Genomic DNA, 23,532 nt, shown 5'->3' with positions numbered 1-23,532 from the left:
GGGGGGGGGGGGTGGGTCTCTGTATCGTCTTCATTCTTCCCCTCTGCACTGCAGCCGACACCAGTTCCTCTTCCCCTGAGTCGCTGGGTAGAGAGCCTGAGAAGCGCCAGGCACCACAGTGGATCCGGATCCGCGGAGGGTCAGACCCTCTGACCCCCCGCGTCCAGGTGAGCCACGACGCAGCACCTCCGCGCCGGAGACTTCTAGCACGACCGAGGCCAAGGCGTGGCAGGGGGACCAGAAAGGTAGGACGGAGGCACTAGAACTTGGGTCTGTGCAAACCACAGGACCCCGTCAGCAGCCCCCCACCCCCACCCCCACCCCCACCGCCAGCCCAAGACTCCCAGCAGCCTGCAGTTCGGAAAAGAAAGGCAGAGGGGCGGGGTCGTTTCCGGGGCAACGGTTCATTTGCATATAGTCCCTACTTGGCCAAAGAGGGCTCCCGAAATGTTCGGGGAAATTGGGCAACTTAGCCCGAAGGGGCTGATCTGAGAGAAGGGGAAGGGGCTGTCAGGGTCAGGTCTCCTCCTCGCCTTCCAAGCCCCTGAGGCATCCCGGTTAGGTACCCATTCCCCGGAAGGGGAGACTGAGGCAGGGGGCCAGAGCCAATCAAAGAGGAGCCACCAGCGGAAGGGCTAAGTTTTAACACTTCAGAAGTGGCCTGAGCTGCTCTCGGCTATTAAAAATATATATAACAAACATAGGTGGCGAGGGGGATGGTGACCCCAGACTGAGGTTTGGGCTTGGATTCCGGTGTCTCCGCCTAGGTTGCTTGCATGGGGGGCGCCCCGATATGGGTGCTGTTGTTGCCGCTGCTGTTACTGCTCCATCCAGGCAGCCAGGAATTGTCGTGCCATGTGTCCTCGGGGGACGTGGACTGGACCAGGGAGTTCACGGACACATGCCTGAACTTCAGTGGCCAAAACCTGAGCCTGCTGCCTCAGAACCAGTCTCTGCAGGCCAGCAGTGTGCTTCATCTCGACCTGTCTGGGAATGACCTTCGAGAGCTCCCACCGCTTTTTTTTGCTCACCTGGGAAAGCTGCAGGTCCTGGATGTGACCAACAACCCCCTGCACCGCGTGGACAGGGCACTGGCCGAACACTGTGACCTTGACCTGAGGGCTGACTGCAGCTGTATCCTATTACCCTGGCACGAGGTCCGGCGGGACAACTGCTCTGGCTCACTGCCTCTGCTGTGCCTGAATGTGTCCACCGGCTCCTGGCACAACGTCTCTGCCTTCTTGGAAGTGGGCTGTGCCCCTCGCCTGACCATGACAACCATAGGAGTGCTGGTGGCCAGTGGAAGCCTGTTCCTCATGCTTACCATTGCTGGCCCAGTGCTGGTGTGGAGACTCTGTAGACATCGGGTAGGCAGTAGCCGGGGCATGAGCAAAATGTGGGCTGCTCAGAATGGTCCCAGGTCTGGCTCGGGCCAGCAGCCACGGTACAGTAGCCGGGGCCTCAGCCCTAAGCTCCCAGCAGCCACCCTGCCCGGATCTTCCACTTCTGATTATGAGAACATGTTTGTGGGCCAACCAGCTGCCAGGCACCAGTGGGCTGAACACAGGTGAGTGACCCACACACATCTGCTTGCAAGACTCTGGAGCCAGATGGCCAGGGTTCAATTCCCAACTCTGCCTCTTACAGGCTGTGTGATCTTGGGCAAGTCGTTTCCACCTCTCTGGGTCACCATTTCTTCACCGATAAAATGGGGACAATAACAGCCCTCCGCCTCATGGAGTTGGGATAAGAATTGAGTTCTTGTGTATGAGGCAAGTGTCCCTCTCATGACCTGCAAACCCAGCTCCTGGCTGCCAAGGATTGAGAGAGAGGAGGCAGGCGTTCAAGGCAGAGTCGGGGCTCTGCGGTAGCGGTCAGCGGCCTGGGCTCAGATGTCGTGTGACCCAGGGCTGTTTCTGAACTTCTGTTTCGGTCTCTGTAAAATGGGACAGCACTCCGGTCTCCTTCTGACACATAGGAGATGCTAAGAAAGCCATCTGTGTCTCTCTCTACCCCGCAAAGCCTTGCCTCCAAAGTTGCCTGGGCTTAGATAGATGGGATCAACTTTTCCAGGTTGGATGAGGGAGTGGAGGGGATTTCAGGGGGGCAGGCACAAGGAAGGGCAAAAGCCTGGAGGTGGGAGAGAACAGAGAATCTGCTGTGCATGTGTTTTGAGAAGGCAAGAGATCAGGGGCTGAAGTTGGAGGGGGCTGGAAGGATCCAAGCAGGAAGGGAAGAGGGTCATGGCTGGGTTTTGGGGCAGCAGAATCCAAAAGGTGGGGAGGCCTGTGAGAGACTATTGGTTAGAAATAAGAGAATATGCAAAGCAGATGCAAATATGGCTCAAATGCAGAAGTTGGCTGAGGTAAGGAGTTGAAGGCACCATACTCCCTAAGGCAGCTTGTGTTCTGATGCTTGCCTCTGCCTCACTGTCACCAAGACCTCAGGACCAGTCTCCTCTAAAAACACTGTTTAGAATTGGATGTGTCAATCCCAACCTACATTTTAAAGTTGCAGAGATGGAGGTTCTGGAACTTCCCTGGTGGTCCAGTGGTTAGGACGCTGTGCTTTCACTGGTGAGGGTGCAGGTTCAATCCCTGGTCGGGGAACTAAGGTCCTACGAGTCGTGCGGTGTGGCTGAAAAAAGAAAAAGAAAGAAAGAAAGAAAGAAAGAAATGGAGGTTCTGGAAGGCAGGGGAATGACATGCCCAAGGTCAGAAGCAGAAGCAAGAAACAAACCCTGAGTTCCATCCCCATACAACCATTTATGTATTTGGAGTAATTTATACTAAAGTACAAATGACTGATAGACACCACTTATCCAAAGTGGCCTTTTTTACAAGAGGAGTAGGGGTGGGGGTGTTAGGATGTTCTGGAGGCAGGAAAGTTCTTCTCTGGGTGTCTTGCCCACCATAGCAAGACATTCCTAAGAAGCTACCTCCTCCCTGATCCATTTTGTGGATGGGGAAACTGAGGCTCAGAGATTTATTTTTGTATCAAGACCACAAATTCAGTTGCTTCTGGGGACCTGGTGAAAACATTTCCCATCTGAAGGGGCACTGGTTCAGCTCCAGCTACTTGTGTTCACGTGGCTGGTGTGACTAGAGCTTCCAGTTTTTCAAGAGGAAAACAAAATCTAGAATTTAATGTAAAAAATGGGCAACCATTTCAACTTGAAGGAAGAAAAAAACCCTACAATGACTCAAGGTCCTTGGACCACAGCGTTACAATGCTGAATCCACAGAATCTTCCCTGAATCACTGCCCCTTACTTGCTTTCCTCACAGAAAGTTGGGCCAGGCTGGGAGAACACTGCCCCATGACTCACTTTTCTCATATGTAAATATTAGGAGTGGATTCAATCGCCCTGAACTACTTTGCCTCTCAAAGCTGATGTGCCTGCTCCCTGAATCCTACCTGCCCTCCCATCTGTCTGTCCCCACAGGCCTCACCCTTCAGAGGACAGCGACTTCTACATGAACTATGAGAGCCTCCACCATGATTCCCAGCCTGTCTACTGCAACTTGCAGTCGCTGGACCAGGCCCCATCGGATGAAGAGGAGTATGTGTTCCCTGGGCGCTGAGCCTTCAACATCTCAAACTCCAGCCTACCCCCTTCCAGGTGACTTGGGGCACCCTGGGTCTTCCCTGGCCTCAATCTTCCCATCTGAGGAATGGGGCCAGGGAAGGATCATCCTTGAGGCCCCAGGGAGGCTCTGCAGCCCTCTCCCTAGACCACTCTGCTCCTCAGGCCGCTCGGCTGCTAGAAGTGGAGAAGGAGATGGGAGGGTCAACGTGTGAAGTCTGTCGTCACCCTCCTGTTGGTGTGCAAGTATTGCCCAATAAATTCTGCGGGACAGATGAGGCTGCTGGGCTCCCAAGACGAGAGCTCTGGGACTCCCAAATTGCTCCCAACCCCCAGTCTCTCTCCTCTGTCACTCTCAGGCCCCCTTCTCAGGTGCCTGGTATCCAGAATTGGCCCCCCAGGGCAGCCCACACTAGCCTCAAAGGGATCCTTATAACTCATGAATGGGACTGCGTCCCTCCCCTGCTCACGCACACTCTATGGCTCCCCACTGCCCCCAGATTCTCAGCCTGGTGGTTGAGACCTGCGTGACCCAGCCCTGCCCAACCCACTGCCCTCTCCCATTCCTCTGCCCTTCTGGTCTGGGCCTTCTCTCCATCAAGCTCACCTCCCTCCCGAAGCTTTCATTTTCTCATGCCATTTACCCATGCCTTTCCTTTTGCCCAGATTGCCATCCCCTTCCACGTTTTCTCACTCTTAAGCATCTAAATACGGATGCAGAACTCTGGTCTGGGCATCAGGAGGCATGGGTCCACTTCCTGACTCTGCCATTAACCCTCTGGGCTTCAGTTCCCCCATCTGTAAAACAAGGTGATTAAAATTGGCCTCTAAGGCTGTTTTAGCTCTAATATGCTGAGATACCTTAACTCACCCTTCAAGGCCCAGGTGCAATGCCAATGCCACTCTGAGAACCCTTCCCTGGTTCCTCCTCAGGCAGAGTTCATCACTCCCAGAGCTCAGTGTCTTTCAAGAGTTTGTTCAAGCTCATGCCTCAGCTGGGTTTCCTGTCAGCTGCTCCCAGCCCGACTCCTGCCAAGCCCCCAGACTAGGGGAGACAGAGCTGGACACAGACACCCCCAGTCCTGGGAGGTCAAGCCTGGGCCAGAAGGAGAGATGGAACGACGGTCCCCAGAGGGAGATGAATGAAGGAGTTTAAAAAGGGCTGTATGTAAGAGGGGAATCTGAAGTGTGTTTTGAAGGATGCATAGGTGTTCGAGAAGTAGATTGGACAAGGCACACTGGGCAGGGGGACCAGCCTGGAGGTGTGAAAAGGCACATGGGCAGCAGTGCCCGGCAAAGGCAACAGTTGATGTTTGGGGAGAGACTCAGTATGGCAGCTGCTACCTTTGGGTGATCCTGACATTGAGTTTAATTTTGAGGTTCCCTTGGCTTCCCCAACACCTGGGAGTGACCCAGGGTGGGAGAGGCAACCTATGAGGGTCTTCAGCTTCCTTGCACCCCTGCGTCCCTGCCCTAGACACTACTCGAGCCCCAACTCCTGCTGCCAAAAGTCTGTCTTCCTCTGCTCACGAATGCATTGCCTGGGTTGACCTCTTTGCATGATTCTTACTACAATCAGCCACTTATGATTTATCTTATACTCATTTGTCCCGCACTCAGCTGAGCTTGAATGGAGTGGTTTTTTTTTTTAATTTTTATTTATTTATTTATTTTTGGCAGCGTTGGGTCTTCGTTTCTGTGCGAGGGCTTTCTCTAGTTGCGGTGAGCGGGGGCCACTCTTCATCGCGGTGCACAGGCCTCTCACTGTCGCGGCCTCTCCTGTTGCGGAGCACAAGCTCCAGACGTGCAAGCTCAGTAGTTGTGGCTCACGGGCCTAGTTGCTCTGCGGCATGTGGGATCTTCCCAGACCAGGGCTCGAACCCGTGTCCCCTGCATCGGCAGGCAGATTCTCAACCACTGCGCCACCAGGGAAGCCCAAATGGAGTGGTTTTTGCCTACGTTGTTCCTTTGTGTCCTCAGTGCCCAGCCATGGCCTGGCACAAAGTGGGTACTCACTGAATACATTCAGGGGCACCTGCAGTCATTCAGATCTGCCTCTGGATGGTGGGGTTCACAGGGGACACATCTCACTCACTGCTGAAGCTGCGTACTCTGTCCTCCAGACTCCCATGACAGTTCCTCAGGGTGAACAGGCAAGTGGGTGTGGGGAAGGGGCTGGGCTTGGTACATCTCAGCAATTCCAAGATCCTAAGTAGGAAAAGATATAACCTGGGAGATGTGGTGTGCATGAAAGCCTTCTTCACAACTTACTTCTCCCTGCTCTTTTTTTTTTAATTAGTTAGTTAATTAATTTATTTTTGGCTGCGTTGGGTCTTCGTTGCTGTGCACGGGCTTTTCTCTAGTTGTGGCGAGCGGGGGCTACTCTTCATTGCAGTGCTCAGGCTTCTTGTTGCAGTGGATTCCTTTGTTGCAGAGCATGGGCTCTAGGCATGCGGGCTTCAGTAGTTGTGGCCCGCGGGCTCAGTAGTTGCGGCACATGGGCTTAGTTGCTCCATGGCACGTGGGATCTTCCTGGACCAGGGCTCGAACCCATGTCCCCTGCTTTAGCAGGTGGATTCTTAACCACTGTGCCACCAGGGAAGTCCCTCTCCCTGCTCTTTTTATATGAAAGGATAGAGGCATCATTAACATGAAGGGAGGTGCCACAAACAGGAGAGGTAATGGGACTCTTCCAGGTCGGGGCAGATTCACACACAATGCACTTGACTCTGGGCTGCCTGTGTTTGGAAAGGTGACCCCCATGGAGGGAGAGAGAGCAGGATGGTGATAGAGAAAGGGCCAGATAATTACGGAAACAGGAGTACTGAGAGATCAGAAGAGATGGAGGGAGACTGAGACCCAAAAGGGTCTCAGAAACAAAAGCAGAGGAATAGAGAGGTAGAGAAGCACAGAAACAGAGAGAGGGATGTCTCTGGCTGCGCTTGAGGACCATTGGCATCGTGACCACCATCCAATTTCTTGGCATCCCCAAGAACGTCCTGCCACCCATTCCCCGGACTGTTCCAATCATCTCATATCAGCTCCCCTGAGGGAACTGAGGCCAGCGGGGGTGGGCTCTTCCCAAGGTCACCAGCTCCATCCTGGACACCACAGGGGTCAGGTCAGACAGCTTCATTTTTATTACCAGAGTTTTCCATAAACGCACACCCTGTCAGACCATGCCTCCCCAGCCCTCCAGTCCCCAGGCAGATCACCCCAATAAATTAATAATAAATACAAACATAAATACATAGGTTTGGGCCAGGAGGGAGCAGTCAGCAATGGTTAGGAATCGGGTATTTCAGGTTCCACAAGCCCATTAGACAGACAAGGACAACTGAAGTCATTTCCATTTCATTTGTGCCATAAGTGAAGGACCAGGGCTGCTCACACGCAGTGGCAGTCCTTGGCCACGAGGTCGTCGAAGGGCGTGAGTGACACGCGGCCGTCGCTGTCTTGGTGCATGAGCACCACCGGATCGTAGCTGGCTGGCACGCAGCATGGGGCAGGCGCAGCATCAGGGTTCAGGCCATGCAGGCGCGCTTGCATCTGCGCGTGCATGTTAGCCGATCGGAAATGGCTCGGGCACGCGCCGGTGCACATGCGCACGTCCAGCTCGCGCGGCGCCAACACCCAGTCAGCCCAGCCCAGGTCCTCGAGCGACGCCCGCAGGCTCTGCAGGCGACAGCAGCGCCCCTCCCCTAGCGGGCAACCGTCCCGGGTGCGAGCATGCGCGTGGCGTCGCCCCCTGGTGGCGCTTGTCCGCCAGTGCAGCTCAAGCTGGGGCTGTGCAGAAGACAATGCCTCCAGCAACTGGTCCGGTCGCCGCAACGGTCGCAGGCGTATTGCGGGAGCCCGGGAGCTTCCGAGGCTGAGCTGACGCTGTAGTGGCCGCGTCACGTCCCACGAGCTCCGCGCCTTCGGGGACAGCCGGAGAAGGGCCCTATGCAGGCGGGAGGCTGCAGGGAGCCCCTCAGTTAAGTCGACCCGGGGGATGCGCAGGTGCAGGTGGCCGCCTGGTCCAAGTCGCACTATGGGAGAGAGGAAAACCAGTCATTCACGGGCCTACTGTGTGCCGGGCGCGGGGTGGTGGTGGCGGTGTGTGTGTCCATTTCCTCCAACACCCCAAAGCTAGGTCTTACCTCAGGGCCTTTGCACAAGCTACTTCGTCTATGGGCCACACTCCTCCCCTGAATCTCAGCATGGCTGGTTACATACCACTCCAGCCTGCCTAAAATTGGCACCGACCTATTTTATTTGGTTGTCTATTTGCCTCCCCCACCAGAATCTCAGCGGAGATTTCTGTCTGCTTGGTCACCACTGTGCCTGACACATAGTAGGTGCTTAGTTAACGAGCTACTGTGTTTTCAACGCTCTGGTTTCCTCCATATCTGAGAAATGAAGGGTGTCTCAGACCTCCAGGATTCTCAGACCTCCAGGCTGGTACAGATGTTGGGGATACTGGGCAGACTGAGGTTTGAGGGCTCGCAACCCAGTCACTAGGCTCAGAGAGAGGGAAGTTTTCCTGGAGTCCCACAGCACAAGTGGGATTAGGGCGGGATAAGAGCTCTCCCTTCTGGCCTGACATCCTCCCCTCAACTCCCAGTTCCTAGCGCAGCCCACATCTCCTTGCACCCCCTCCATCCACTGGAGGCTCGGTGGAGGGCGTGAAAATACTCCACTCCCTCCCTAAGGCACCAGTCACGTTCAACTTTAGCAGTGCCTTGGCGCGCGATTGCATCAGATTCGGAACCAGCCCAAGCAGGTTCTGCGCATCTCTGCGCACCACTCTCTCCCCTCCCCCGCCCCGCCCTTCCGCCAGACCCCTGGATCCTTCCCACTGGAAATCCCCCTCCAACCCTTTCCTCACATCCAAGGGCAGGGACCACGTCCCCACGCCGGACCTTGTCTCTGGGTTCTCCAGACTCTTTGAGTCTTCAGTAGAGTCTCTGGATTCTCTGGCTTTAGTTTCCCCATCTGCCACACGGGGAGGTGTTGTAACATCTCAGGTTGGCTAAGCCTCGCCTGGTCCTGATGCAAACCCAGCCTTTAGTTCCCCCATCAGCCTCGAGGGGTGACTTTCTTGCCGGGTTCACGGATGGGAAAACTGAGGCTCGGCGGCAGGTCTAGGCCTCTATGTCTAAGAACCACTAGTTAAATGATGGGAGCTGCCCAGGGTGGGGTCTCCGAGATTTTACTCACGCTTTGGAGTGACTACCAGGACTTGAGGAAGGGGAATGAGGTCCGGGTTCGAGTCTTCCCGGGTCTGGTTCGCTCGAAGCCGGGTCAGCAAATCTTCGTAGCGTTTCCGCAACTCCCGGAATCTGGAGACATCAGGACTGGAGTGCACGTTTGAGGGTCCCGGGAAAGCGGGGAGGTGCTCCTGGACCAGCGATAGGGCGCATCCCGACGGCAGCCAGGAGAACAGCAGCAGCAGCAGCAGCATTGGAGAACAGTGTGGTGGTGTCGGTCTCTGCCCTGGCATGGCTGTGTTAGTTAAGCTCTAAGCTGGGACTGACCGGACGCTGCTGGACTAGCCTTTATAGTCCCCGGACTTTGTCCGCCCCCGCCTGTCTGGTCCCGCCCACCGTGGGTAGAGAGTAAACACTCCGGGGACCACAACTGGGCGGGGTCTTCGGCTGCTTTTCAGGGGGCAGTGCTTTTTGATGGGGGGGGGCTCCTAGGTATGCTGGGGAACCCCCCTCAGGAGCCACTCTGAGCCTCAGTATCCTCTTCTGTGAAATGGGGACATCATCCCAGCTTGGTGGACTGGAGGGAAGAATAATTTTCTCAAAAAAGATTTATTACTATGTGCTAAACTCCACAACAGGAGCTTAAGGGGTGAGGTGGCTTTCTTCCCTGATGAGATTCCTGCTCTCCCCTCTTTGCTTAGGGTTAAAGGCTGAAGATAGTGAAAAACAAAGGAAGCAGAGGAAAAAAAATGGCCAGAAAGTGCAACCTGGGGCAAATCATTCCTCTCCATCACACCTCTATTTCTTCATCTGGAAAATAAGGAAGGATTGAGACTTTCACTGGAGAGAAGGTCAAATGAGGTGTAAAGGACAGGACCAGGCACATAGCAGGTGCTTGATAAACTGGGTGTTTTTGCAGTTACTCATCTTCAGCTGGGGAGCTCCTATCCATTCCTCAAAACCCTACTCAGAAAGCCCCTCCTCCAGGAAGCCTTTTCTGACATTTCCTTTCCAGGCTCAGCAGGGTGCTTCCAACCCCATCCCATCCTCCAGCCCAGCCCTGACCCCACAGCGCTGGGAGTGTGTGTGCTTGGCTCTGTCTGCCCCAGACTGGGGGCTTCTTGAAGGCTTGGGCAAGGATGAAGCTACTCTGGGCCCCCATCCTTTGGCTGGGCCTGAAGAAGAGGTGGCAGAGAATTGGGGTGCTGGGGCCTGGGGCAGTGAAGGCTGGTATCAGGTCCAGCCACCAGAGGATAGAGGGGTAGAGGGTGCCCCAGGAACATCCTTTCTCCTGGGGTACCCAGCCCTTGCTCTACTGCTCAGGACTTCTGGCGCCAGGCATCCATCTCTGTGCCTACTCCCAGCTTCCTAGCCTCAGAGAGGATGGGCCGCTGCGCAAAGCAGATCGTGGGGGTGTGTAAAGTGTGACGGGGTGTGTGCAGGCAACAGATACAAGCGGGGGGGGGGAATGTCACACAGCAAGGCTGTGACATTTCCCTAATGGAGAAATGGAGTCCAGGCCCTCCCCACCTCCAGCTGTGTGAGCCCCACCAAGCCTGTGGCTCCACTGGGTCTCAGCCTCAGCTTCTGTGCAGTGGGATTATAGCCCAGCTATGGGGGTGGAGGGTTGAGGCTCTCGATGTGATGCCCCGGGCATTCAACAGGTGCTTAGTAGAGATGTCTCTCTGCTCACGTCACCATCATGTCCATCTGACTGCAGCTGGTTGGGAGGCTGGACCAGTCCTCTTCTTTCCATGGGACTCATTTCCTTTCTAGGGATAAGGAAACCAAGACTTTGAGGGGCAAGTAAGGTGGGTAGAGTTGTAGGGGACGATCTCACCATAAGATCTTGCACGTGTCCACACAGGCCATGCAGACCTCATCTGAGTCTTGTCAGAATGCCTGGGTCCCCTGGGAACCCAGAGTTTGGAGGCCTGGGAGAAGTTTCTCAGAAGCCATCACAACTCACCTCCTTACCCATCTTGGAAAGCTGTCATGGGACAGCTTCTCATGCCTCCCAGGTATGAGCCTCCCCAGAAAATTAACAGAAAATTCAACTTTTAAAGTGAACAGGACTTCCCTGGTGGCACAGTGGTTAAGAATCCGCCTGCCAATGCAGGGGATATGGGTTCGAGCCCTGGTCCAGGAAGATCCCACATGCCGCAGAACAACTAAGCCCGTGCGCCACAACTACTGAAGCCCACGCGCCTAGAGCCCATGCTCCGCAACAAGAGAAGCCACCGCAATGAGAAGCCTGCGCACCGCAACGAAGAGTAGCCCCCGCTCGCCGCAACTACAGAAAGCCCGCGCGCAGCAACGAAGACCCAATGCAGCCAAAATAAATAAATAAATAAATTTTAAAAATAAATAAATAAAGTGAGCAATTGAGTGGCATTTAGTACATTCACAATGTTGTGCAACCACCACCTGTGTCTAGTTCCAGAATATTTTCATCACCCCAAAAGGAGACCCTGTCCCCATTAGCAGTCACTCCCCATCCCTCCTCCCCCAGCCCTTGGCAGCCACTAATCTTCTTTCTATCTCTATGGATTTGTCTATTCTGGACATTTCATATTAAACATTCTTTCCCCACGTGAACAATTCTCTGACACCAGCTGGGTGTCCTATAATTCAACTCAGTTATGGCACTGTCTACCCAGAGGTAGCATCAGACCCCATGGCTTAAGGGCTCAGTACCACAAGACTGCCCTCCACCACCCCTCTTTAGATGTCAGTCACAAGTCCAGGTGGTCACCTGTACTTTTGACCAATGACTATAAATCAGAGGTTTCCATAATCCCTTCCTTGGGTTTGATTAATTCGCTAGAGCCAGTGAGAGAACTCAGGAAATCCATTCACTCACTAGATTACAGGTTTATTACAAAGGATATTAAAGGAAATGGAGGGACTTCCCTGGTGGCGCAGCGGTTGAGAATCCGCCGGCCAAGGCAGGGGACACGGTTCGACCCCTGGTCCGGGAGGGTCTCACATGCCGTGGAGCAACTAAGCCATGCGCCGCAACTACTGAGCCTGCACTCTAGAGCCCACGAGCCACAACTACTGAGCCCACGTGCCACAACTACTGAAGCCCACGCACCTAGAGTCCATGCTCCGCAACAAGAGAAGCCACCGCAATTCAAAGTCCGTGAACCGCAACGAAGAGCAGCCCCCGCTCACCGCAACTAGAGAAAGCCCATGTGCGGCAACGAAGACCCAACGCAGCCAAAAATAAATAAATAAATAAATTTATATTAAACAAGAATAAAGGAAACGGATCAACAGCTAGATGGAAGAGATGCATAGGGCAAGGTATGTGAAAAGGGCATGGATTTTCCATGTCCTCTTCCAGCGCACCACCCTCCCAGCACCTCTGCGTGTTCATCAACCCAGAAGCTCTCCAAAGCCCATGCTTTGGGGTTTTATGGAAGCTTCATTACATAGGCACAGTTGATTAAGTCATTGGCCATTGGTGATTGAACTCTAGCTCCAACCCCTCTTCCATACCCGGAATTGGGGGGTATGGGGAGGTTGGAGCTGAATGTTCCAACCCTCTAATTGCATGGTTTGTGCTCCTAGCAACCAGCCTCTATCCTTGAGTTGTTTTTCAAAAGTCACCTCTATAACATAATGAAAGACACCTTTATCTCTCTCTTCACAGGAAATCCCAAGGGTTTTAGGAGCTCTATGCCAGAAATGGGGTGGAAGACCAAATGTATATTTCTTATTATAAGTCACAATATCACATATATAAACGGAATCATGCAGCATGTGGCCTTTTGCATCTGGCTTCTTTCACTCAGCATGTTTTCAGGGTTCATCTATGTTGGAGTGTGTATCAGTGCTTTTCTCTTTTTTATGACTGAATAGTATTCCAGCATATGAAGACACCACACTTCATTCATCCATTCATCCGTTGATGGTCATTGGGTTGTTTCCACCTTTTGAACTATTGTGAGTAGTGCTTTCTTGAACACATACATGAAGATTTGAGGACCTGTTTTCAATTCTTGTGAAGTTGTACCCAGAAAGGGAATTGCTGGATCATATGATCATTCTATGTGTAACTTTTTGAGGCATCACAAAAATGTTTTCTACAGCCCTCTGCCTTTTTATTTATTTATTTAATTTTATTTTATTTTTGGCAGTACACGGGCCTCTCACTGCTGTGGCCCCTCCCGTTGCGGAGCACAGGCTCCGGATGCTCAGGCCCAGCGGCCATGGCTCACGGGCCTAGCCGCTCTGCGGCATGTGGCATCTTCCTGGACCAGGGCACGAACCCGTGTCCCCTGCATCAGCAGGTGGACTCTCAAACACTGCACCACCAGGGAAGCCCTGCCTTTTTATTTTTAAATTTTTATCAAGATATGACTTACAGAAAGCAAAAAGGCCTAATCTTAGGTGTTGAGTTCGATGACATTTCACATAACCACCTCCCGAAATGAGGTTCCAGAACATTCCCAGCTCCATCACTCTCCCTACCTTCAGATAACAGCTGTGCCCACCTCTGTTACCATGGATGAGTTTGCCTGTTTCCTAACTTGATGTAAACAGAACCAGCCAGTGCATCCTCTTTTCTGTCTGGTGACTTTCACTCAACACCATGGCTGTGAATGGCTGTGTTCTTCACCTATTGTGTGCCTTGTTCTTTTTCCTTGCTGTATAGTATTCCACTGTGCATGTCCAGGAGTGGAGCTGCTGACTCATGAGTGGGTGTCTGTCACTTTACGAGCAGGACCAGTAATTAGTTCCCTTTATTCCTGGAACTTCACAAGGGGACAAAGCCCGTGGGTGGTCCCTAGGGACAGGAAAGGATGACATTAGCCCATGGTGGTTTCCACTTCACCAAATTCTGGAATGCTGGCAGCCAGGCCGATCTGGCTCCCCTTCACAGCATTGTTAGCCGATGACCTCATGGCCAGTCTCATGGCCAAGCTAGGAGGAACAGTGGGGCAGGCCGCAGGCAGCCAGCCAGCGATGAGCTCAGTTGGCCGGGACCCTGCATTCCTCACTGGCAGCTTCCACGAGTCCCAGAGGCCACGCCACGGCAGAGGTAAACAGAGCACAGAGGCCGGGGGCCAGGCTGTTCCCTCCACTTGGCTTAGCTCCCAACCTCCTAGAATTTTTCCTCACTTCCTTCTGTTGGCCGTAGGCACCCTCATCAGACACACGCGACACACAAGAAACAACCCAAACCCAGTTGTTGGTTTCTCATTATGTGAGGCAAACACAGTCATGACACGAGATCCAGAAGAGGTGAAAAAGCAGGTTATTAAAAAATCTCTTGAGTTCAACGGACAAGGAGAATTGCTGTCCTGTAGCTGTGAACATCCCTCCAGGCCAACATGTGCCTGTGTCATCGATGGGGGTCCACAGGCAGCCTGGGTTCAAATCATGACTTAGTCCTTGAGATGCCAAGCAGATTTGGGAAGCATTACTAATCTCTCCAAACCTCAGTTTCTCAGTGCAGCCTGTTTCTCAGTATTACCCTCTTATAGGGCAGCACTGAGTAGATAAAGTTTGATTGGAGCTACACTCCCAAGAACTAATAACTATTGGTATTATGGGTAATTGGCCAATAATGTCTCAGCTTCAGCTAGAGTTGAGCTCAGATAGGTCTGGGCAAGCTTACTTAGAAAGAATGGCCCCCACTGGCAAACTCCTATTTACCTCTTAAACCCCAGTTTGATGCCCCATCTTCCAATAAGACTTCCTTATTCTCTGCCCAGGTTCCTTCAGGCTGAGGGGCCTCCCTCTGGCCTCATCCTGACCACACAAGGCTGGAGGGTCTGGGTCTGGCTCTGTGCCCTGTCAGACCAGAGCTTTCTGGGACCAAGTCCCAGTATCATTATGTTAGTTTCCTGTGGCTGCCATAGTAAATTGCCACAAACTGGGTAGTTTAAAACAACAGAAATTTATTCTGTCACAGTTCTGGAAGCCAGAACTTTGAAATCATAGGTTGGCAGGGCCGTGCCCCCTCCAAAGTCTCTAGGGGAGGAGGCTTCCTTGCCTCTTCCAGCTTCTGGTGGCCCCAGGTGTTCCTTGGCTTGTGGCTGCATCACTTCAGTCTCTGCCTCTGATTTCCCATGGCCTTCTCCTCTTCTCTGTCTATCCCTCCTCTTCTCTAAGGACACCTGTCAGTATGCAGTAAGTCTCCTATGTGCGAACAAGTTCCATTCTGAGAGTGCGTTCATAAGTCCAATTTGTACGTCCAACAAAGTTAGCCTACGTACCCAACTAACACAATCGGCTATATAGTACTGTACTGTGATAGGTTTATAATACTTTTCATACAAATAATACATACAAAACAAACAAACACAAAAAAATAAAGAAAACATTTAAAATCTTACAGTACAGTCCCTTGAAAAGTACAGTAGTCCAGTACAACAGCTGGCATACAGGGGCTGGCATTGAGTGAACAGGCAAGAAGAGTGACTGACTGGTGAAGGGAGAGGAGGTGGGAGATGGTAGAGCTGAAGGATCCTCAGCAATAGGAGACGGAGGGCAAGCTGCAGTTTCACTCACGCCCCACGTTGATGGAATGTATGTTCGCATCTTTGAAAGTTCGCAACTTGAAGGTTCATATGTAGGGGACTTACTGTATTTAGGGCCCAGTGTAAATCCAGAACAGTCTCATTTCAAGATCTTTAACTTAATTACTTCTGCAAAGACCCTTTGTCCAAATGAGGTCACATTCACAGGGACTGAGGGATCTGTATCAGCTCATCAAGGGAGGTGTGGTCCAGAGAAGGGCCATGAAATTCCCTGAGAAATATCACAGCAGTGAATGATGGCGATGGTGTGGAGAGACACCTACATCTGCAGCAAAGTGTGGAGCAAAGAATAAATACCAGGGGAAAAATTTTGAGCACCTACTGTTACCAAACTTAACTCGGGTCAGCTCACCCTATACGCAACAAAGCCAATCTACTGACACCAGGCTGTGTTGAAGGAAAGTACAACGTTTATTGCAGGGCACCAAGCAAGGGAGTGGGAGACCAGCCTCCAAACCACTCCACCTTGGCCCCTGAGTTAGGAGTTTTTTTAAAAGGGGAAGAACAAAGAGGCTGAAATTAATCATCTTGTGACATTGCTGTGACATTGCTGTTTTTTTTGTTTTTTGTTTTTTTTTTTGGTACGCGGGCCTCTCACTGTTGTAGCCTCTCCTGTTGCAGAGCACAGGCTCCGGACGCGCAGGCTCAGCAGCCATGGCTCACAGGCCCAGCCGCTCCGCATCATGTGGGATCTTCCCGGACCGGGGCATGAACCCGTGTCCCCTGCATCGGCAGACGGACCCTCAAGCACTGCGCCACCAGGGAAGCCCCTCTGTTTCTTTTTAAATCAGAATTGCACCCATTCTTTTCTTCTTCTTTTTTTAATATTTATTTATTTGGTTGCACTCGGTGTTAGTTGCAGTGCTTGGGCTCCTTAGTTGTGGCATGTGAACTCTTAGTTGCAGCATGCATGTGGGATCTAGTTCCCTAACCAGGGATTGAACCCATGTCCCCTGAATTGGCAGGCAGATTCTTAACCACTGCACCACCAGGGAAGTCCTGGAGTACAAAGAGTCTTAACTACTGTGCCACCAGGGAAGCCCCTGCTGTGACATTTCTTTTTTTTCTTTTTTTTTTTTGCAGTACACAGGCCTCTCACTGTTGTGGCCTCTCCCGTCGCGGAGCACAGGCTCCGGACGCGCAGGCCCAGCGGCCATGGCTCACAGGCCCAAACGCTCCGCGGCACGCGGGATCCTCCCGGACCGGGGCACAAACCCGTGTCCCCTGCATCGGCAGGCGGACTCCCAACCACTGCGCCACCAGGGAAGCCTTGTGACATTTCTTAATCGTAGTTTCAGGCATCAGGATATGTCTGGTTTACGATTCCCTGGCCAGGTGGTCCATGGCTCTGGGGTCTGTGAGCTCATCTCGCCCCGGAGAAACAAGCTGAGTTTGTATGTTAGCAATGTTATCTACAATAGCCATTTTGGTACATTAACGATGTTATCAACATCTGCAATTTTAATCATCTGACTCTGGTTGATTAGTGTTCAGTTAGCACAGGATTGAGGTCAGACGGGACAAGAAAGGGAATGAAGTTTGGGATAGAGGGATTAATCCTAAACTTGGTAAGGGAACTCGGTTTTAGGGGGGCTTAGTTTCACTACTATGTGTCTGGCACAGAAGACATAATCCTTATAAGACCTGATGGGGGCGGATGATGATCTTCACTTCACAGGTGACAACCTGAGGCTGGAGAGGCATTGTGCCAAGGCTAGAAACCAGTGAAGCTGGGCTTGAAGCCCAGGCCAGCCCCCTAGCCTTCTCCATCTCCCCCAGAGCCTCTAAAAAGAGGGGATCTGGCCACCCTCAGAGGCCAGCATGAGATGTGGGGCAGGGAGGAGGAAGACGAATTCTCCCTCTACCCTTCTGAGTTCTTGGCTGAGACCCCCTGGAATAAAGACAGACTAGCAAGAGAAAAACACACAGAAGTTTAACATGTATATCTCGTGTATATATGGGAGATACAGAGGGAAACTGAGTAAAACTCCCCAAGAGGGCCCCAGCCACTCCCTTAAATACCATCTTCCGCTAAAGACAAAAGAAAGGTGCTGGGCCTGGGGTGGGTGTTGAGGCCAATTCTGGGAGGTGACCAGGAAAAGCACAGTAAACAAGGGTAAGATTCGTTCTGCAGGTTGTTTTTTTTTTTGGCTGTACACGGGCCTCTCACCGTTGCGGCCTCTCCCGTTGCGGAGCACAGGCTCAGCGGCCATGGCTCACTGGCCCAGCCGCTCCGCGACATGTGGGATCTTCCCGGACTGGGGCACGAACCCGTGTTCCCTGCATCGGCAGGCGGACTCCCAACCACTGCGCCACCAGGGAAGCCCCGTTCTGCAGGTTTTAATTTGTGCTCTCTCCACTGATAAGATTCTCCAGGGATTTAGAGCCAGGCTCTTCCTCCTCATACAGAGAGGGAGACACACTTAACAAATGGAGACTTCTTTCATAAATATAAATGCCCCTTACAAAAGCATAACTTCTACTCTGTTTTTAGAGTTTCTCCTGTACCTGCAGTTTCTCAAAAGAATCTCTATGCCAAAGAGGCAGGCTTTGGTGTGGCACCTTCTGCTACCCTTCAGATGGGACTGATGAAATTGCAATTTTGGGCATATGATGGGCTTGCAATAACTGGGCATTGTGGGAAGAACCCAGGCTCAGGGAAGGAAGATCCAAATTTGAATCCTGATCATGCCAGTTCCTGGCTGTGTGACCTTGGGCAGGTGGCTTAGCCTCTCTGTGCCACTCTTCCTTCAATGTTCTGAGCCCTGGACAGGCCACAGCTGTGAGGATCCACAGGTCTTTCTCCTTGTGCTCACATGAGAAGTGCTTTAAAGGAACTCGTCTATTCATTTATCCATTCACTCCTTCATCCATTCGCTCCACAGATATTTCTTTAACATCTATTATGTGCCAGACATCCTTTCAAGTAGCAAAAGAAAAGTCTCTAGGCATGGGAGGAGTAGAGGAAAGGGTGATTCTGGCAGGGGAACACAGCATGTTCAAAGACCCTGAGGTCAGACAGGCAACTCCAGGCACCAGGCTGGCAAAGGAACTTGAAAGCTGACGCAGGCCCATGAGGCCATTCACAGCAGACAAGCCTGGTTCAAATCCGAGTTTGGCTTCTCCTTGGCTCTGTGACCCGGGCAAGCAAGCACTTCACATCCTAGAATCTTTTCCTTGTCAAAGGTAGTTTTCCTCACCTGGAGAGGTTTTTTTGCAGCTCTTCACAGTCAAGGTAAGTTTTTAAAAAAACCTGTGAGCATGTGAATGCACCCCCAAAGGTGCCCAATTGATGGCCGGGGTTACTTGAGCAAAGTCACTTTTCATTTATTTTATTATTAAAACAATTAAAAAATTATTTTCCATTACGGTTTACCACAGGATACTGAATGTAGTTCCCCTATGCTATGCAATAGGACCTTGTTTTTAAATAAAATTTTTAATTGTGGTAAAATACATATTACATGAAATGTATCATTTTAACCATTTAAACATGTGCAACTTAGTGGCATTTAGCACATTCTCAGCGTGGTGTACCCATCACCATTATCTATTTCCAGAACTTTCCCATCACCCCAAAAGGAAACCATGTCCCCATCAGCAGTCACTCCCCAAGCCCCCTCCTCCAGCCCTTGGCAGCCACGGAAACTGGCCCCAGAGAGTTGACAGAAGCAGAAGACTAACAGGAATTCTTGAGTTTGTATTGCAGAGCAACAGATAGGGGAACAGCTTGTTGAAACCCTTCTGCTTGTAAACTGGCTTCACTGATTAAGCTTGCTTTAGTTATTTTTTCTTTCATTCTTTTCTTCCTCTATTTAATTGCATACCTTCCCAGAGTCACGTAGCCCAGCTGTTTTACAGGAACTTGGAGTCAGCTCTTGTTCAACTAAGGCTGATGGGGACCACTGACCCCAAAACTGGGCCCGTGCAAGCGTGGAATGAGTGGCCTTTTTTTTTTTTTTTTTGCGGTAAGCGGGCTTCCCACCAGGGAAGCCCATACCTTAATTTTTATGTCAGTAGAGACTACAATGGAGGCTAGTGTAAAAGGGTGATGCTCTTTTATTATACAAGAGTTGACATATGAACAGTTTTTGTTGTGCTTTAATTTTTCCTATCTTAGGATGTTATTTTACTGTCTTATCGCGCACGGGCTCAGCCGCTCCGCAGCATGTGGGATCTTCCCAGACCCGGGCACAAACCCGTGTTCCCTGCATCGGCAGGTGGACTCTCAACCACTGCGCCACCAGGGAAGCCCTCAATGGCCTTTTGACGTCAGAAAACTCCACCCTCAGATCATGCTAAGTGCCTCCATTTTTGAAGATGCAGAAACATGTAACCCAGATACGCGTGTGCAGAACACCGATTACCTCACCTTTTCCCCTACCTCCAATCACCTTTTCCTATGCCCAAGACCACCCTGCTTCTCCCATAAATATCCCAACCCCCTCGTCTTTGGGGAGGCAGATCTGAGACTTGTTCTCTCGTCTCCTCGCTTGGCTGCCTTATGAATAAATTCTTTCACTGCTGCAAACCTCAGAGTCTCAGTGTTTGGCTTGCTGTGTGTCAGGCAAACAGACCCAGTTCGGTAACACTGCTATCAACATGTGTGTACAAGTTTTTGTTTGAACACCTGCTTTCAGTTCTCTTGGGCATATATCAAGGAGTGGAATTGCTGGGTCATGTGGTAATTTTATGTTTAACTTGTTGAGAAATCACCGAGCCGTCTCCTGTCAGTTTTATTTTTCATTATGACATATTCCAGGCATATACACAAAAGTATCAATAATAAAGTAACAAACACCCAAGTACCCAGCACCCTGCTGAAGAAACATTCCCAAGAGAGCTGAAGCCCGTGTACACCTCCACCACCCACCACTCATCAAGCCTTTGTCTAAAATTGGGATTTGATTTGATCATCCCCATGCATGCCATATATATATATATATACATATATATAGTAAGTATATTTAAAATTTTATCAACAAAATGGTGCAGTATGCAGCTCCAACCTCTCCTTCCCCTACAGGACCATCAAACAAAAACTATCAGAATTGACTTTGTTAGAACTCTGGAAAACAGAAATTTGTAACAACTAAGTGCATGTTGAAGCAAGAAAAAGGCAACTTGAAAATGGTAGGAAAACTTTGTGGCATTTCCACTTGCCCTTGCCCTGCCCACTCTGCAGCTCGGCTGTGGTCTTTTTAAAAAATTTTTATTTATTTTTTATTTTTGGCTGCATTGGGTCTTCATTGCTGCATGCATGCTTTCTCTAGTTGCAGCGAGCAGGGGCTACTCTTCGCAGTGGTGTGCAGGCTTCTCATTGTGGTGGCTTCTCTTGTGGAGCATGGGCTCTAGGTGCATGGGCTTCAGTAGTTGTGGCATGTGGTCTCAGTAGTTGTGGCTCACGGGCCCTAGAGTGCAGACTTAAGTAGTTATGGTGCATGGACTTAGTTGCTCCGCGGCATGTGGGATCTTCCCAGGCCAGGGATTGAACCCATGTCCCGTGCACTGGCAGGCAGAATCTTAACCACTGTGCCACCAGGGAAGTCCCACAGCTGTGGTCTTGTATTGGAAATAACCCATGTTCCCAGTGCAGAACCCTGGTCCTTGGATCTGGTGGGAGCAGTGCAGATCTTATTCACAAATTATTGTGTAGGTCTATTCTAACCTGTCTGGGGCTTCTTTTTTTTTTTTTTTTTTTTTTTTGCATTACGCGGGCCTCTCACTGTTGTGGCCTCTCCCGTTGCGGAGCACAGGCTCCAGATGCACAGGTTCAGCGGCCATGGCTTACGGGCCCAGCCACTCCGCGGCATGTGGCATCTTCCTGGACCGGGGCATGAACCCGTGTCCCCGGCATCAGCAGGCAGACTCTCAACCACTGCACCACCAGGGAAGCCCTCTGTCTGGGGCTTCTTGAAGGACTGACATGGGTGCTCACCTCTGAACTGCCTAACTTGGAGCTCGGGCTGGAAAAGTGGTGGGTGTTGCTCAGAAGCACTGCAAGCTGAACCAAACACATACAGACACTTAGGGCAAAAGGTTATGGTCAAAACATATTATCAACCGCTTAAACCCTGAGAGGAAAAACTGGGTGATATTATTTGGGAAATTAGGACATTCAAAAGCACCTGTGTATATGGAGGGAATTTAGAAATCCATGTACACACCCAGGGGCAAGACTTATGCTCAGAAAAGAACTGAGAAGACTCTGAGCTTCACCTCAGGCTGATCCCTAGTCTCAATACAAACCTGGCTAAAAGTTAAAGGAGTATTCCAGCCCAGAACCCATCTACAAACACTGGGAGATGTGGATTTTGTTTGTTTGTTTGGGTTTTTCATTTTTAGCTCCTGGCATTCAAGGAAATCTCTGTCAAGACATTAGCCGAGCATGAGCTAAAAAATGGACAGAGACTCAGTGACCACACATGAAAAGGAATACAGTCTTTGCAAAAATAGTTTGGAAAAGTACCTAAACAAAAGGAATACTACAGCCTTCAACAATTCAAAAACAAAATCAAAACAGCAAAACCCTCAGGAAGGCATAGAACCTGATTTCCAGAGTTTGACACATTATAATATTCAAATGCCTAGTTTTCAACAAAAAAATCACAAGACATAAAAACACGAAAGAATGGCCCATTCAAAGGAAAAAAAGTAATTGACAGAAATCATCCCTAAGTAAGCCCAGACATCAGACCTACTAAACAAAATCTTTAAAACAACTATTTTAAACATGCTTAAAAGCTAAAGGAAAAAAGAAAGAAAAAAAAAGCTAAAGGAAAACATGAAAAAAGAACTGAAGGAAATCAGCAAAATGGTTTATGAACAAAATGAGATTATCAATAAAGAGACACAAATTATAAAAAGAAACCAAACAGAAATTCTGAATCTGAAAAGTACAATAACTGAAATGAAAAATTCACTAGAGGTGTTCGACAGAAGATTTGAGCAGGTAGAAGAAATAATCAGCAAACCTGAAGACAGGACAATTGAAATTATCAAGTCTGAAGAGCAGAAATAAGAATGAAGAAAGGTGAACTGAGTCTAAAGGACCTGTAGGACACCATCAAGAGGACCAACATATATATTATGAGAGTCCCAGAAGGAGGAGAGAGAGAGAGAGGAAGGGCAGAAAGAATATTTGAAGAAATAATGGCCAAAAACTTCCCAAATTTGATGAAAGATACAAATCTACACATCTCAGAGGCTCAGTGAACTCCAAGTAGAATATACTCAGACCCACACTGAGACACATTGTAATCAAACTGTTGAAAGCCAGAGACGAAAAAGCGAATCTTGAAAGTAGCAGGAGAAAGCTACTTATCAAGTACAAGGGATCCTCTATAAGATCAACAGCCAGTTTTTCATCAGAAACCCTAGACTCCAGAAGGCAATGAAATGACATATTTAAACTGCTGAAAGAAAAACTGTTGACCAAGAATTCTATATCCAGCAAAACTGTTCTTCAAAAATAAGGGAGAGGGAATTCCCTGGTGGTCCAGTGGTTAGGACTTGGCGCTTTCACTGCCAGGGCCCAGGTTCAGTTCCTGGCTGGGGAACTAAGATCCCACAAGCTGTGCTGCATGGCCAAAAAAAAAAGAAAGAAAAAGAAAAAGAAAAAGAAAAGAAAGAAGGAAGGGGGCTTCCCTGGTGGCGCAGTGCTTGAGAGTCCGCCTGCCGATGCAGGAGACGCGGGTTCGTGCCCCGTTTCGGGAGGATCCCACATGCCGCGGAGCGGCTGGGCCCGTGAGCCATGGCCGCTGAGCCTGCGCGTCCGGAGCCTGTGCTCCGCAAATGGGAGAGGCCACAACAGTGAGAGGCCCGCATAACGCAAGAAAAAAAAAAAAAAAAGAAAGAAAGAAAGAAGGAAGGAAAGAAAAAGGGAGAAATCAAGACATTCTCAGGTAAGCAAAGGTTGAGGGAGTTTGTTACCATTATACTAGCCATGCAAGAAATGCTAAAGGGAGTCCTGCTGGTTAAAATGAAAGGACCCTAAACAGTAACTCAAAGCTGTATCTAAGACTTGAAGGGAGAAGTAAATAGTTCTACAATAACAGTGGGAGACTTCAATACCCCACTTTTCATAATGGATAGAACATCTAGACAGACGATTAAAGATATGGAGGATTGAGCAGCTCTCTAAACCAACTAGACCAAACAGACGTCTATAGAACACTCCAACAGCACAATACACATCTCTA

General features: G+C 50.5%; 2 protein-coding genes and 1 non-coding gene across 3 annotated transcripts; 2 read left to right on the top strand and 1 right to left on the bottom strand.

Annotated features, from left to right (window-relative positions):
- Nucleotides 1-776: 776 nt before the first annotated feature.
- On the top strand, nt 777-3,583 carry LRRC25 (leucine rich repeat containing 25). Its single transcript, XM_007461051.1, has 2 exons — nt 777-1,567; nt 3,445-3,583. Exons 1-2 carry the CDS (start codon nt 777-779, stop codon nt 3,581-3,583), a joined length of 930 nt encoding a protein of 309 aa, XP_007461113.1.
- Nucleotides 3,584-6,844: 3,261 nt separating this feature from the next.
- On the bottom strand, nt 6,845-9,099 carry GDF15 (growth differentiation factor 15). Its single transcript, XM_007461050.1, has 2 exons — nt 8,788-9,099; nt 6,845-7,616 (listed from the first exon to the last, which is right to left on the bottom strand). The coding sequence occupies exons 1-2, from the start codon at nt 9,068-9,070 to the stop codon at nt 6,973-6,975; spliced, it is 927 nt and encodes a 308-aa protein (XP_007461112.1). The 5' UTR covers nt 9,071-9,099; the 3' UTR covers nt 6,845-6,972.
- A 13,719-nt stretch (nt 9,100-22,818) lies between these two features.
- Nucleotides 22,819-22,890, top strand: TRNAE-UUC (transfer RNA glutamic acid (anticodon UUC)). Its single transcript has one exon. It is a non-coding gene; the product is annotated as a tRNA-Glu (tRNA).
- Nucleotides 22,891-23,532: the final 642 nt, after the last annotated feature.

The sequence above is a fragment of the Lipotes vexillifer genome, unplaced genomic scaffold (assembly GCF_000442215.2).
Source record: "Lipotes vexillifer unplaced genomic scaffold, Lipotes_vexillifer_v1.1 scaffold469, whole genome shotgun sequence".
Taxonomy (NCBI): Eukaryota; Metazoa; Chordata; class Mammalia; order Artiodactyla; family Lipotidae; genus Lipotes; species Lipotes vexillifer.
The sequence above is the reverse complement of the archived record's forward strand: the minus strand, read 5'-3'. Positions and strand labels throughout refer to the sequence as shown.

What these genes read in the sequence shown, in the direction of transcription:
- LRRC25 (XM_007461051.1), top strand. Translation starts at nt 777, where the DNA reads ATGGGGGGCGCCCCGATATGGGTGCTGTTGTTGCCGCTGCTGTTACTG. An exon ending in CACCAGTGGGCTGAACACAG is followed by an intron (nt 1,568 to 3,444) that starts GTGAGTGACCCA and finishes CTGTCCCCACAG; the next exon opens with GCCTCACCCTTCAGAGGACA.
- GDF15 (XM_007461050.1), bottom strand. Translation starts at nt 9,070, where the DNA reads ATGCCAGGGCAGAGACCGACACCACCACACTGTTCTCCAATGCTGCTG. An exon ending in CCTGGTAGTCACTCCAAAGC is followed by an intron (nt 7,617 to 8,787) that starts GTGAGTAAAATC and finishes TCTCTCCCATAG; the next exon opens with TGCGACTTGGACCAGGCGGC.